Source organism: Panthera onca, chromosome A2, assembly GCF_046562875.1.
Source record: "Panthera onca isolate mPanOnc1 chromosome A2, mPanOnc1 haplotype 2, whole genome shotgun sequence".
In the NCBI taxonomy this organism is placed as follows: domain Eukaryota; kingdom Metazoa; phylum Chordata; class Mammalia; order Carnivora; family Felidae; genus Panthera; species Panthera onca.
Window position 1 is genome coordinate 118,406,329 of NC_138340.1, and position 16,638 is coordinate 118,422,966.

At 36.8% G+C, this 16,638-nt stretch overlaps 1 protein-coding gene across 3 annotated transcripts in view; it reads right to left on the reverse strand.

Annotated features, from left to right (window-relative positions):
- Nucleotides 1-16,638, reverse strand: part of SKAP2 (src kinase associated phosphoprotein 2) — a 238,658-nt gene that overhangs the window by 120,424 nt on the left and 101,596 nt on the right. For all 3 annotated transcript variants that reach the window (XR_014137299.1, XM_060632765.3, XM_060632762.3), the window contains exons 5-6: nucleotides 8,577-8,654; nucleotides 6,991-7,074 (exon numbers count right to left, since the gene is read on the reverse strand). Coding sequence is in view for 2 of the 3 variants with exons in the window: in XM_060632765.3 (XP_060488748.1) it covers nucleotides 6,991-7,074; nucleotides 8,577-8,654 (162 nt within the window). In the remaining variant the exon portion in view is untranslated. The remainder of the gene's footprint in view (nucleotides 1-6,990; nucleotides 7,075-8,576; nucleotides 8,655-16,638) is intronic.

Below are 16,638 nucleotides of genomic sequence, written 5' to 3' on the forward strand. Positions count from 1 at the left end.
CTCAATAGCTTTTGTACATGCATGACCATAAAGTAGCCATGTTTCTTTTTTTTTTTTTTAATTTTTTTAATGTTTATTTTTTAAGAGACAGAGAGACAGAGTACGAGTGGGGAAGGGGCAGAGAGAGACAGAGAGAGAGGGAGAGGGAGATACAGAATCCAAAGCAGGCTCCAGGCTCTGAGCTGTCAGCACAGAGCCTGATGCGGGGCTCGAACCCATCAGCCATGAGATCATGACCTGAGCCGAAGTCGGACACTTAACTGACTGAGCCACCCAGGCGCCCCAGTAGCCATGTTTCTAATCAGACAATGTGGGACAAAAAACTCAAGATATGAAATGGGTGTAGTCATGGCTTTGATAAGACTCTGCTCCTCTCTCTTCACATTAGCAACTCTTCCAGATAGAGAAAAAGGAGAAAACCATAGCATTATATGGCAATCCATAATAATATATATGTAGATTAATTCCACAATGCCTTCTAGGATAGTTTCAAGAACACTTCTTGACTTGAGACGAAGTGTTAAAAACAGTAACATGCCAATTAAGTCATATAAGTTGATTTACCCAAAACTGCAAAAGACTAATAGGTATTGCATTTATGGGAACTTCCGAAATAGCAGAGGCTTATTCCTTTAAGTGCCAAACATCTGTAAAATGTTAGTCATTATAATGGAAATCTTTCTGAAAGATATACTTCCCTGACTTCTCAAACAATTCTTTCAAACATAATTTAACATTTTCTTGACAATTTAGTAGTATTATTTGAGTATTTAGCTTTTATAATATTAATGCCTTCAGGATTTTTGAGGTATTTGTCCCTCTATCAAATTTCCTTCAGCTTCTATTTCACACTTTAACCTTGCCCATATCATGCTGTTCAAATTTAATGTCTACAGAACTGAAGTCTGCCAGGAGAAACTAGATAATAAAATCTATTAAATCAGTAACTTAATTTTACACAATTCTAATTCAGTAGGTTCAAGGTAAAAAGCAGGCGGCTCTGATCTCTTACAAAACAAAATGCGTGAGGTTAATGATAGCAATTTCCTTCTACTTTTTCCCTGGCTTTTAGGTTTACAGCTGTGTTCTGGGTTTGCTAAGTGTCCGAAAGACAACTCACACTTCCTGAGCTCCTTCTGTAGGCCAGGAATTTAATAACATATATCATCCATACCACAAAATAATTCTGAGAGGAAGAAGTTATTTATTACATCCCCAGCACTGATGGAAAAACAAATCTTAAAATAATTGATTTGCTCATGGCCATATAACCAGTAGATTATAAAAGCCAGGACCCTAACCTAAGTCTGAAAAAAGCCTTGTTTTTTCAACCATTTCACACTGTCTCCCAGAAAGCTGTTTCTCAAAGTATATTTCAAGAATCGCCAACTATGTTAGATCTTGGAAGACTATTAATGCAGAAATGGCTACTACCCTGCCCTTGCTGTGTGGAAATCTCTGGGTGTGGGTGTGGGAAACCAAAGGTTTAGCAAGCAACCCAGGTGATTTTGACACACACTAATGTTTGAAAAACCACTGTTCTAGAACATGTAATTTATGAAATCTTGCTAGAGAAGATGAATGCTATCTTGCATTTCCTTCTGCAACTTGGGTCCGACTTTCTCAGCTTGCTTCATGGGCTCCTCTACCTTTGTCTATCTCTTAAACAGCCATGATGCATTATGTTCTAAATCTTGCTCTTTTCCTGCTTTACGGTTTTCTCTGGGCAATCTTACCCAATCCTTAGGATTCAACTTCTATTCGTATCTTGTGATTCATAATTCCCTATTTTTCGTCCAGCTTCAGGATTTTATATCCAAATCTTTATCTGCCCAGTATATATGTTTCATTTCTTGAATGTCTTATGGGCACAATGAAGAGAACATGCCCACAATGGAGATCACCTTATCTCCACTCCTGCAACACATGTGATCTTTCTTGTTGTGTCCTCCTTCTCGATCAATGGCACCTCCATTAACTGAAGACTCCAAACCAGAAAACGGAGCATCATTCTTGATTTCTTCCTTTTTCCACATCCACTGCCCCATATTCTTTCCCTCTACTCCATCGCTACCTACCAAAATCCAATCAGTCCCGTTTTTCTTACATATATGCTTGCTTTTTCTTTTTTGCTGGCTCTCAGAAAACAGGTTTTAAAACACCAACCAGTCTCCTACCAATTTCAAGATAACAAATAAATAATTCCTACTAAATACAGCAACTAAATAATTTCAGATCATTTAACATCCTTATAGGTTGTGGGCATTTGTCATCTGAAGATGCCTGACATCTGACATCTAAGTATCTTTCCTATGTCAGTCCTGAGATTGTTGGGGGCCGGAGCCAGCTTCTCACCACAGAAGATGAAGGGAGGGAGGGAGGTTTTTCCCTGGTCTAGGTCAGTCAATCAGATGCTCTGAACTGGAACCTAAATCCAAACTGACTAACAAAAGAATCAGGGGAGAGCTCTGACACCATCCTCGTGTCCGTGGCATTGCACAATGGCAGGGCCAGCAGTGTGTCCCAATTAGACTCTCGTTGGGGGCAGAGACTGGGCTGAAGTTCTAGGTACCTTACCTCTCTCAGTCCTTGCCTTCTGAGCCTGGTTGTTTAGCCTTCCCATCAATTCTGCCTGAGAGCCAATATTCTCCCAATAATTTTCCTTTTCTGCAGAGTCAAAGTTGGTTTCTATTGTTTATACCAAGCATGTTAACTTGGTACAAATGGCTAGCGAAGAGAAAGACATACAATGCGTGCAGAAATTTTTGTTAACATCTGCTTCTTATATTTAAGAAGGCCTTTCTCCTGGGTGAATAACTCTTATTTCCATATGTTTTAATGCTTATTATTAGTAGGAAAGAGGAAAATATGCCCCTTAACACTAAGCCTTTGCATTAAACTTCATCAAACTGATTAACAAGTTGTTCTAGGCCCTCAGGTAAAGATATATGAACATTTTTCCTTGTCTGTAAAGCTCACAGAAATACAGCTGCCAGTGCTAATTCAGCCACGTGAAATACACTTCTGGTGTTTTGAATTATACTGTGAGGAAATATCAAATTATTACTATTTTAAATGAAAAATACTATATGCTACATATATATTGGTTACTTAGGGGCCCCAAGTGGCTCTGACTAATAAACCCGGGCAATATATATGAGTCCAAAGGGAAACACTTTAGTTAGAATTAAAAGTGCGGCTCATATGGTCTTGCGACAGGAAATCTGAGGTATTTCCAAAACCTTCTGTTTTTCTTTAAAATAAAATTACACCACAAGCATAAAAATCAAGTGGTTTTTGAACACATTTTCAACCATAGGTATACACGCAATTAAAAAACAAGGTAGTGCGAGGTGGTAGGGAATGGAGAATGAACAAATTACAGGCATTTCTGTAAAACGGGAATCTAAAGCCTGCCTCTATTTTTTTTGGCTATACCTACTGTTTTCCTCTACAACTGGAAATCGGACAACTATGATATGGTCTATTAGACTAACATAACATATAGCTATTGTTAAGATAAACATTACACAAAGATTCTCTTACTATCCTATACATATTAGCCTCTTGGAGCCTCCTGTGATAATTAGAGAATGAGGGGCACCTGGGTGGCTCAGTCGGTTAAGCGTCCAACTTCAGCTCAGGTCCTGATCCTACGGTTTGTAAGTTCAAGCCCCACATCGGGCTCTTTGCTAACCGCTCACAGCCTGAAGCCTACTTCAGATTCTGTGTCTCCCTCTCTCTCTCTGCCCCTCCCCCACTCACTCTCTGCCCCTCTCTCTCTCTCTCTCTCTCTCTCAAAAATAAATAAACATTAAAAAAAACTCTCAGGTATCTCTAAGGCCGGATTATCTTTGGAACCTCAGTGCCTAGTATCTACCAACTAGCCAATAAATATTTATTCAACCAAAAAATGAATCAATGAGTGAGTGAATGAATGACTACCTTGATGGCACTCTGAATAGCTAAGACCTAAGAAGTTTGATGAATAGGATTTGTGACAATCAAAGGAAGAAGAAGGAGATAAAAGGATGGATGTGATTTCATAAAGTGATAAAATATGTACTGTATATATGCTTAAGGGCAGCCAATGACCATGAATAATACATATAAATGATATTTATGAGTACAAAGGTAAGTGCATTATTTTCCCTAGAGGCTGGAACTACTTTTTCTAAGCCATTACTACCCTGATGGGTCAAAATGTTTTTTGGCACACACCGTAAGTTATAAAATGTGAACTATGTTATCTGTCAAATAGTAACAAAGTACAGTTTAACCTAGTAAGTGGTATCGACTCCTTCTGTGCCTCTATAATCCATTTATCTAAATCCTGCTTAGCTGGAGGATTACAGTTCTCATATATCTAAATAGCTCTTTCCAACGGTTAGACAAGTGGTTCATACATACAGTAAACCAGGCTGTACAAATCAGCTATCTAATTTCACAAAAGAAAGTAAAACTTTCACGTGACAGGTACATTTTCCTAGAAAGAAAAAGATACAAAGGAAGGAACTCACCATCGTGCCAAATTAAAAAAGTGTTCAAAGACAGATTATTTTCTGAGTCCCCCAAAGAAGAACTAGCCAAAAATTCTAAAGGAAGCAGCCAAAAGAACCACAAAAACACACCTGAATTCTCAACGGAGACTTCATAACAACAGGGAAGAGTTTGATGGAAATATACACCAGATCTTCAAATACGCACATGAGAAAGGAACACTAGAAAAGTAATTTTTAAAAAGCAGTGGTGGTATAGGTGGCTAAATGTACCACAAAATGGTTAAAACACAAATGCCAAAGATGTTATTGCCACAAGGTCCCATCAAATAAGAACAGAAGTAGGAATTTAACTAATAGCATCCACAAATAACTAGAACTTATTTACTGAAATAAATATACTTACTTGAAACAAATATAAACCTTCCTTAAGTTTTGGGAAAGTTCTTGCTAATCTCTGGCCTAACATTTGGTATATACCAGTTAGGAGAAGGAGTGGAGGAAACGAACATTAGTAGTCATGGACTCTTAAAGAAATTAGAAATGAGGGGGTGCTCGAGTGGCTCAGTTAGTTAAGCATCTGACTCCTGATACCAGCTCAGGTCATGACCTCTTGGCCACAGGATGGAGCCCCGCATTGGGCTTCGTGCTGAGCCTGGAGCCTGCCTGGGATTCTCTCTCTCCCGCTTTCTCTGCCCCTCCCCCACTCGTGTGCACATGCCTGTGAGCGCTCTCTCTCTCAAAATAAAGGAAAAAATAAAAAAGAGAAATGAGAAACCTAACTCAGCCGGAGTGACAAGGAGGTAAAGCCTCTTTCCCTTAGTCTTATGAAATAGAAGGTCTTTCTCTGTGGAAAAGTAAGATCTTGATCTCAATTCACAATGGTGTGCATACTATATTTGTCATAATCATTTATACTTACGACCTATGGTAATCAATAACTGAACTTGGGTTAATTTTTCTGATACAATCACCTACTTACCCTTAGCAGAAGAAAGAAGGCTGCCTGATGATAGCTGTTTATAGTTTATACTTCGCTGATGCCATTGTTCCGTTGGAATCTATTGTAAATTAGTGATGTAATGCAAACTAACCACTAAGTTAATTCTTAATTTGTTAATGCCAGTTGCCAAAAGGTAAGACCAACTTCTAGCATCACCTATGTGTTTCAAATTTACCTGAAATATGTACAATGATCCTATCTGCAAGGTTCTAGAATAAGGGAAAAAACCTAAACCCTGCAAGTGAAGTCAAATGAAACAAAACTTCCAAAAAACGCTGATAAGGTACATGATTCCATGGGAATCAGTGACACTGGACTTCTATGCCTTTTTTCTCCTTACGGGTCCTTTCCAGAAACAGATGCTAGCTATTTCTACATTACCTTTACTTTATAATATTCAACTTCTGACTTGCTTTCCCTAGAAAAAAAAACAAAACTAAGGAAGCTGATATTCTTCAAATTTCAATATTGTACGCTTTATTCGTTCAAATACGGAACTTAAAATTATGTGAGCTGTGATCAAGAGATGTATTAATTAGCAAGTAAAGTTATAAAATGTCTTAATGTTTCCAAATTGCTGGTTAGAGCGTGGACTCTACCATAAGCCTAGGCTCGAATCCCACACTGGCCACCTACCAGCTCTGTGACCCTGACCAAATTATTTAACCTCAGTTAATCCCCAGCTTTCCCAACAGCAAAATAAACAGAGCTAATAGTAGTCCCTACCTCACGGAGTTGCTGCTGGACCAGTTAATATAGCTAAAGCGCTTAGAATAGCATTCTCTACATAGGTGTTTGCTGTTGTTATTTAAAAGAAGCTGGGGGCGCCTGGGTGGCTCAGTCGGTTAGGCGTCCGACTTCAGCTCAGGTCACGATCTCGCGGTCCGTGAGTTCGAGCCCCGCGTCGGGCTCTGGGCCAATGGCTCAGAGCCTGGAGCCTGCTTCCGATTCTGTGTCTCCCTCTCTCTCTGCCCCTCCCCCGTTCATGCTCTGTCTCTCTCTGTCTCAAAAATAAATAAAAAACATTAAAAAAAAAAAATTAAAAAAAAAATAAATAAAAAAAATAAAAGAAGCTGAGAAAGGTATTGCACATATTTCATTTCATCTAAATGTCTCTTTTAAAACATCTGAAAGAAAAAAAAAATATCTTTTCCTCCCTTCAAAACTCTCACAACCCTAATGGTCTTCACTTCTCCAGAAATTCTACATTACCTTGGATGATAAATATTTCCTAAAATGAAAAGCCACATAAATTTTCATCTCTTTCCTAACTCAATAAAACACAACTGTGTTAACTTTTAGGGAATTCTGGAATTTGGAGCATTCGGCAAATAATAAAATAGAATTACACAGTCTTAGACTGTAAATATTAAAATGCTCAGTCTTTCTCCCTTTGTCTTCAGTTTATTCTGTACTAAAAAGGGGGTATAAAATGGCCCCTAAAACCCTTCCACAATAGAAGTCAGTATGATTGAACCCCAATACTACCTTTATCACTTCCATAATAATAGAATACTGTTTTGCTGAGGGCACACCACCGTTTCTGCCATTCGAATCCCAGAAAGCTGTGATCTACAATAAAAGGGGAAAAGGAACAGTTTAAATACTATGTATTACATATATAGTATAAATGTAACACCGTTAAAATGAAAAATCTGTTAATGTGACTTCTAAGGTTTCTGCCAGCTCTAAAATTCTATGACTAATTAACTTATAGCTTCTTCTCCAAAGGACAAACAAACAAAACCAAAAAACAAAAACAAAGCTAAAAAGGAATAAAGTGAAGCAGAGATGGGACTGCGACACTTGTGGCTAACACACCTTCCTGACAGGGACAGTCAAAAGGACATCTGACTACACAGCTTTGAGAGAAGGGATTCATCTGGGTCTCTTTTTCTCATCTGTTATAAAAGGGTGGGGGGGAGGGGGGGGGAGTTGACCTAGATGACTGCTACTATCTCCCTCAGCTTTAAAATTCAGCTAAGAGGGGCGCCTGGGTGGCTCAGTCGGTTAAGTGTCCGACTTCAGCTCAGGTCATGATCTCGCGGTCCGTGAGTTCGAGCCCCGCGTCGGGCTCTGGGCTGATGGCTCAGAGCCTGGAGCCTGCTTCCAATTCTGTGTCTCCCCTTCTCTCTGCCCCTCCCCCATTCATGCTGTCTCTGTCTCAAAAGTAAATATTAAAAAAAAAAAAATTAAAAAAAAATAAAATTCAGCTGAGAAAACCAAGGGAAGCAAATGGAATATAAATAAAAAGGCCCAAGGGGACTACCTGGGAGAAAAGCAAAATGGTAATGAAGGGACTTTCTGTTTTCTGTTTCCCATATAATACCACCACCTCCATAGTCCATTTCCGTTATATGTTGGTGCTGAAAGAGCGAGACCATATGGTCAACTCCCAATTATCATGGCCAATGGAGAGGAACACTGAATGAATAACAGAAAATGGCAGACAATATGCCAGGCTTGATCGGAATCATAGCAGACATGGTGTAAGCCAGGTCACGTGTGGGATAACCTGCCACTCAGCTGGGTGGGAGAATGGTGAGAAATCCCATCCTTGAGAATACAGTCATGGCCCTCAGCCCTCCTCTAAGAGGCAGGAAACAGCTCCTGAATCATTTACAAATAATCAAGATTGGCAACCAGAAACCTGACCAAATGTTCTATTAAAAATCCTACAGGGCGGGGTGCCTGCGTGGCTCATTTGGTTAGGCGTCCAACTTGTTGGTTTCAGCTCGGGTTATCATCTCATGAAATATGGGTTCAAGCCCCACATTGGACTCCACACTGACAGTGCAGAGCCTGCTTGGGATTTGCTGTCTCTCCCTCTCTCTCTGCTCCTCCCCCGCTCATTCTCTCTCTCTTGTTCTCAGAATAAGTAAACTTTAAAAAAAATTAAATAGAACTAAAAACTGTATTTTGTGGTTTGGATAATGTTGTTCAGATTTTCTTACGGTCTTAAAACTCTTTAATCACCTAAAGAGAATATTGGCTCCACATGTATACTGCAAGCATCTTTTATGCAAGGATAAAGCCATTTTTTAAAGATTTTTCATTAGAATCTTACAGTTTACCTTTTCTGCGTTTCTCAAGGTAGCCAGCCTTTAAAACAAAAGGAAGGTCCTGTGCTGCAATTGGAGGAAACTGGTTTCCTGTAGGAAGTAGAAGAGGGGAAAAAAAGTAGTGAGTAATCCACCTTAGAAAAACCAAGTACCAGACTGCATTAGATTCAACATTCTTTTCGTTACCGAAATTATTTAAATTCGAGTCTATTAGCTTTGTCCATTCATAAACTTGTCCCTCTCCTATAAATCTCAAGAGCAAAAAAGTGCTCTGAGCTCCTATATTTTAATATATTATGCTCCTTCAAATACAGTAATATTATGTAGCCAGATAATCTCTACAGGGCAATACTTTACGATCTACCTTCTATAAGGAAACAATCGGGAAACCATTATCAATAAATGCCATAAACCCCTGAAAGAGAAGTTAGGAATTTTAAACAAATCACATATGCTTCTTTACATTTATATTAGATTAACTCTTCAAGGATTTTAATGCTTGTTGATTTTTACCTGTGTATCTCCATTCCTACCAAATAAATCATAAAATGATTTTTCCCAAAAAAATCAAATGCCAAAATTGGTTTCCCTAAATACATAGCAAATACTATCTCTTCTTGGTTGTACTCAAAGAGAAACCTTGTAGACATTCAACTGAATGCTTCAGGTTTTTCTAGGACATCTGAGAGTCCAAAACTAGGTTAAAAGATCTAAAAGAACTATCACAAACAAATATTAGATACCTACAAAAAAATGAAAAGATTAAGCCAAAAGTTAAGTCAATTAGAAATCATATATTCATGGTCATGCATAATAGGTTATTCAATAATTTCACAAGTGTTCAATATTTTTACAAACTTCATTAGAAATATAATACAGTTATCTCAACATTTTACTAGAATTCTAACAAGTGAAAACAACCAATCCAATACAAGTTTTTGTGGAATACACCCAATGGAAAAAACATCAATATAGCTTATGATTTTTTTTTAAAGTGTTTTTTTTAAAGGAAGGAAATTTATTATGTACAAATAGTAGGAAGTTTATTACGTACAGATTCATCACAGAATTACCAGGTTAAGTTTTTTGTTTTTTTAACAATAGTATAGGGATCGCAGTAATTATAAAATCAGATGTTTTTCTTCAAGAAATAATGTTTAAAATAAAGATATTTGTCTTTAAGAAATACAGCTTGAAACTAAACCCAAGGGGCACCATGGTGGCTCGGTCAATTGAGCGTCCAACTCGATTTTGGCTCAGGTCATGATCCCAGGGTCATGGAATCCAGCCCTGTGTTGGGCTGCACACTGCACGTGGAGTCTGCTTAAGATTCTCTCTCTCCTCTCTCTCTTTCTTGCTCGCTCTTGCTCTCTCTCTCCCTCCCTCCCTCCTTGTCTCTCTAAAATTAATTAATTAAAGTACCAAGTTCAGTTCCCTGGCAGATCAATTTTACTCAATGACCAAAACAATTATCATTAAAATATACCTTTACACAGTGCACTGATGTTGAAATGTATATAAAATTTTAGGGAGAGCCAATGTAAACATCTGTGTAGTTGTTCAGTCAATGTATCCGTGTTTCCTTTTCTCAGAATAAATTTGATCCATACAAAGGTAAAAGTTATTTACTATAGTATTTTTGTATATAAAATAAAGATCACATAAAGAAATCTTATTTTTGTGAACAAGTCCTAGTCAACCACTAAATTAAAGAAGGTAACTATGGTTTGATTTAGGTGTTTAAAAAAGAAAAAAATAATGACTAATAGCACTTTTTTTTAACCTAGGCTACACTGACAAAAAGTAAACAGAAATATTGTATCGTATAGAAACATGAAATTCTAGCTAACATAAAATTATTTAGGAAAATTTTCTTTCTAAATAAGATTCCTGAAAATAAAGGATTCACTTTTCCAACTAGCAAGATCATAGTTTAATTTCTGTTGCTCTTTGCTTGTGCTCAGGCTTTTATATAATTGGGATGTAGAATTCTTAAGTCAACTACACAAAATCTCATTGCAAGAAGCATCATACGGGTGGCATTTCAGAATGAGAAGGCAAACGCATTCATTAAATATTTTAACACGATTATTGCATGTCATGAAAAAATTTACAAATGGTTTGTTCACAGTAGTAAAACCAAGAATATTCACTGCACACATCCTATAAATATTTCTGTATCTTTAAGATGATGGAAACAAACTCTAAAGCACTGTTCGTCTTAGATAAAATTAAACTGTAGAAGAAGAGGCCACTTTTCCATCTTAAGGTCTGATGCTGCTGCTTTAACTGGACAGGGGAGGCATTAATTACTTCCACGTGGCTAATAAGGCTCACTGCAAAGTCGTCCCATGACTCTCTCACTTCCATTGGGGCATAATAAATGTTCTTCACATAAAAAATAAACACTCTAAATCCTAAGAGAAAACTTTTTTCTGAAGGGAAACAGGTGCCTTTAGCATAATTTTCCAGTTTAGAAATGTACTGGTCCAAAAAAAAAAAAAAAAAAGGAGGAGAGAAGAAAGAGGAGTAATAACATGAAAAGGGAATGAGAAGTTAGTAAGTGAATATACACATAACCTAGTGCTTTTGCTTAAACATTTCCACCTGATAAATCACAATAAAATTTGATGTCACAAGCAATACTTATTATGAACTTCAATTTCATGTTTCTAATATAAAATCTTTTATGTCATTCCTAAAGGGGGAAAAAAATCCAGTTTTTCTGACTGAAATCTCATTTTCCTAAATTTGCTATTTGTCCAATATCTAGGATTTGCTCAATGCACGTGTGAAGTTTTAAAGTGTATTTATTTATGTTTTTATATGCATTTATATGTGCATTAATGTGCACATGTGAATTTTTTTCAAAAAAGGTGTATTAATAGTAATCCCTTTAAGGACTTTAGATTTTAAGTTCTTAGAAGAACCATTTGAATTACTTGCATAGCACCATAACTATATAAACACTTCATACTTTTTAATGGTAGAAATTGAAAATTGGTAACAAGATATGACAAGTAGTAATTTCTCTTTAAAAAACATGCATTCTCACATCAGTTAGACTTCATATCACTACACCTACAACGGTCAACGGTATGTCACCATTGAAGAACATTCCGATTGATCCAAAGAGTTAAGAGTCTGCAAATGTAGGTACAACGATACACGAAGAAAAGGAAGGTAAAGCTAATATAAACCTGTCTGGCAGGCAACAACACAGAGCCGCTAAACATTTGCCAAACACCAAAATTACATTATCTCACTACAGGAAACTATGCAACATAGCCAATTACACAACAACAAATTCACAATTACACTGCCAGTTCTGTTTCACTATCAAAATTCATGCCGTGTCCCCGAAATCAGTTTAGCACGGAGCCTGAATCCTTTGGCACATAGTAGGCTTTTATTAAATGTTAGTTTTCATCATCACAAATAAATATCAGTACTACATGTTAGTGTAACTGTACCTATTAATACAAATGAAGGGGTTCCAATGTAAATGTAAGACTACTTAACAATGCCTAGAGAATTTTAATCAGAAAGATGGAAAAAAGCATGACTTGGTAACTGCATGAGTTAAGCATTATAGTTATTTTTAAAGCAGTTCAAAGATTTCCTTTTGGTTAGGTGAAAGTCAGTTGATGAAGAAATTATATTCTAACTAAGAGGAGAAAAAAAATTAACCCATTCTCTAGGGCAGCCTATTTATATGGCAGACAATTACTTCATAGGTTAAGTGGCCACAAGTTTTTGGTACTCTGAGACAATAAGCATATACTGACAAAGATTAGTTTCCTTTTTATAAAACGAGCACGTATTTCTTATATAATACTACTGGCTTTTCTAAAGCAGCTCAAAATATTAGACATTCCCTACAAGAATGGCCAAGGAATGGGCCTTTTTCCGATTTATAATTTGGGAATTTCAAACATGCAAAATGCTAACAAACAAGGTCACAATGAATTCAAATAAACGAGAATCAAGGGCCTACTATATTCCTAGCAACTCAGTGGGAAAAAGGCAGAAGTGGAATTTTCTTATACTTAGGGTGGTATTTTATTGACAGGGCCACTTTTAAAAAAAGATAACTCAAGAGTTCAAAAATTTGTCTGGAAAATTTTGCCTTAAAAATAAACTATGTAGATAGTAGACGTAGTATACCAGCAAGCTAAAGGAGTAGATTCTAGAATCTGAAAAAAAAATGGAGAATTCCAAAGTATTAAAATCAAAAAAAAATTACTTAAAAACTAAGGTATTCCCCAATCTTAGCAACTTTATTATGTTATTGTTTTAACATTTTTCCTTGAATCTAAGAAGAAAAATACTTGAATGCTTAAATACCTGCAATGTATTTAAGAAGTTAAAGTTTTAACTACTTAACTAAAATTTTTCGAAGTGAAAAATAATTATTTCAACTTCAGAGAAAAATATGAATTTTCTTTTCTAGGAAGTATCACTTAGGTATATTTCACATTACTTTGGCTGGGCATAAAACCTATCTTAGCACTGTAAGGTAGACAGGTGCATTCCTGCAGAGAGGATAGGAAAAAGTGGAAAAATAGGTGTAGACCACAGAATGTTTTACTTGAAATACACCACAAAATGATTAACTCAGAAGAAAAGACTTTGAACATCCTGGGAATCCCTTCAGTAGAAGAGGGAGCGAGGGCGAGGAAGAGAGAGTGAGTTACGAGTTGGGGGGTGGGGAAGAGTTGAGGGAAGAGAGAGGGCTGACCATCCTTTCTTTTTTGTACGTCTTTTCTCAAAATAATCTAAATAAACAAAATCTTGCTTAATTCACAATGTTGTCTGGCACTGAGTGTCTCAATGCACAATTCCTGGGCCTTCTCCAACACTACCATGTCACCTAATCCCCTCCTCCTCTCTCTCTCTCTCTCTCTCTCTCTCTCTCTCTCTCTCTCTCTCTCACACACACACACACACACACACACACACACACACACACACTTGCAAGTATATCCCTGTCTGACACCTCTTTAAACACATTTATTTTTTTCTAAGACTTACAGTGAGGCACCATTTCTGAAGCACAATTTAGAGAGTTCTTTTTTTAATCTGTAGGAGTTCTAACTACTAAGTCCTGGAATTAACTTTTTATTTAGTTTCCTTCCTGCCTACCTAGCTCTTCATGTGGAACTATGAATAAGTGTCAAGAGATGAGAGTGCTTCAGAGACATTTTCAAAATAGACAACTGCTTCTCATTACCTTTTTTTATTTTTTGGTATGCAACTTTGGGGTCCAGTTTAAATGCTACACTTCTAAGGAATCCAAAGCCTCATTTTTACTATCTTATCAATAAATTATTATGATTTATGAGTTTTGCTGTGTTAATATGTTCACAGTTTTATGATTCTTCAATCTAGACTTTGTATAAAATCCCTGCTAGGTTTCTGAATATCACCTTTGACTGGTTTTGATTTACTCATCTTTTATTGGCTTTTCCCTTTTACTACTTAGCATTTGTATAGTTTTCAACATGAACATTAAACTTTCAATCAATATCATTTTTCCCCTCCACTTTTACACAACTGATTCCTCTTCCCTAATACTAGGGGGAAAAGGAGATATGTAAAAGACTGGTTTTGCTCATAAGAATTTTCACCCTGGAGTTTGGATCTTCATCTACTGTAACCACACAATGGGTTTTCCTTGAACCGCAAAAAGTTAAGGACAAGTTCCTCAACAATATCTTTTATTCTCTCAACTTATATGAATAAAACATCCATGAGTTTGTCTAAATCTTTTAAAATTCTTCATTTTTGCCCAACAGTTGGGATATTGAGTTCCATGAAGTGGCTACCTCTTTGAAGGGATAGGGCTTCCTTTTTATCTCTTCTAAACTTTTATGTGATAAACTTTTTTAAATGCCTTGTCATTCCAGCAGTGCTAAATTTGATAAACAGACACCCTCCCCATTTTTTATAGAGCTATCCACTTAGTGATTACTTTATACTTAAAACACATATTAGGCTTCGATTTTCCAAAAATACTAATCATTTTCTCATTTCATGCTGGCAACACCCTCTTCTACCTTGATCAACTCAGGGGTTATTTTATTGTCTAGATTAACTTCTCTAGTTCAAGTTCATTTTTCTTTTCTTTTCTTTTTTTTTTAAGTTCATTTATTTTGAGAGAGAGAGAGAGAGAGAGAGAGAGAGAGAGAGAGAGAGTACACAAGCAAGGGACAACCAGTGAGAGGGGTGGAGGGGGAGAGAATCTCAAGCAGGCTCCACACTGTCAGTGCAGAGCCCAACACGGGGCTCATTTCCATGAACCATGAGATCATGACCTGAGCCGAAATCAAAGAGTCGGACACTTAACTGACTAAGCCACCCAGGTGCCCCTCAAGTTCATTTTTCTTAAGAAGCAGTCATCAGAACTAAGGTCTATTTTCAGATGTCAGTATTTCATCATTGTAATTTTCTGTAAAAGTAAAAAATGCTTTCCTCTTTGTTTCCTGTATTTTTCCAAATGATGTCCAGTATCTTGTAGTGACTTCTGGCTGCGTGAAGGGTACACTGAGTACTTAGCTTTAGGACACAGTCTATAAATGAGCTTCATTCAGTTCCCAGAGCTATTACTGGCTCAGAACTCATTATTCCACAAGTACAAGTTAATTACGTTTTACTTAACATTTGCACAAACGTTAGATGCCATTTTCCCTGTTTCTAGAGAATATATAATAGACACAAAGACACACATACACACAAAAATAGATACAAAGACATAGAGTTGCTGACACTTTTTTCTTATTCTAAAAAAACTTTTACAAAATTTCACTAGTATACCTGTAAAATAAAACAAAGCAAAACAGAAAGTCTATCTCCTAGCAAGGGAGAGAAACCTAAATTTAACTTGGATATAAATATTAAATAAAATGGTTTTATGCTATAGCAGCCAGCTAGAGTAGTTTTACATTGATACTGATTTTAAGATGCGTGCTATAGGTTAGAGAGGTCTGTAATGACATCCCAGCACTGCAAATCTGTGACCTTCCTTGGGTCACTAAGCCTCTCTGGGTTATCAGTTTTCTCATCTAAAACATGAAAAAAAAACCACACAAATAAAAAACAAACAGATCATATCATCTCTAAGACCCTCCCAATCCTAGGATTCTATTAAACATATCCACATTAATGTTTTTCTTGTTCTTTCGGTAACAAATGGCCAAGGACCAAGATGGGTTCAACTTTCAAAGATATCAAATGTGGAAACTGTACGTCACATATTTTTTGTAGAGGAACTGATAACTTTCTTTAGATCTAGCAAGGAATTATTTTCTGTCATTTCACAGGTTTGATTTCTAGCTAGAATCTTGGCCTGGAATACCTGTGAAAGAAAGATACACATTAAATATTTTTCATATCCTAATAATTCTCCCCTCCACATATAAAATTTGGAATTTCAAATCATTTTAATCAGTGTTTTTAGTGGCAAAAAGAAAATTATTATGTGTTCAATGGACATATCAAACAACAATAACCTTTAAAAAAAAGAATCACTACAGTAACTAAAATAATTGTTAAGTATGTTAGCCTAGCATGCTCCTTTCACAGAGCTTGTTTTCTCCCTTCCCATTATTACTTTTTTCAGAAAGGACTAACCAATGAATATGCTAGTACTGGTGATCTCTAAGACTAACAATATTTCTTTAAAAAAAAATAGGCTCGGGGTGCCTGGGTGGCTCAGTCAGTTAAGCATCTGACTTCAGCTCAGATCACGATCTCAGGGTCCGTGAGTTTGAGCCCCGCATCGGGCTCTGTGCTGACAGCTCAGAGCCTGGAGCCTGCTTTGGATTCTGTGTCTCCCTCTCTCTCTGCTCCTCCCCCACTCGTGCTCTGTCTCTCTGTCTCTCAAAAGATAAATAAATATTTAAAAATTTTTTTAAAAAAAGAAAAAAAACAGGCTCATATCATGCTTAGACACAAAAATGGTCAGCTTCCTATTCTTAAGACCACAGAATTCCCAAGGAGATTAAGCCTTGGGGACAAGGCTTTGAAGACTGATACAGTGGCCCATGGGATGACACTGGGGGGCAAAAGCAGA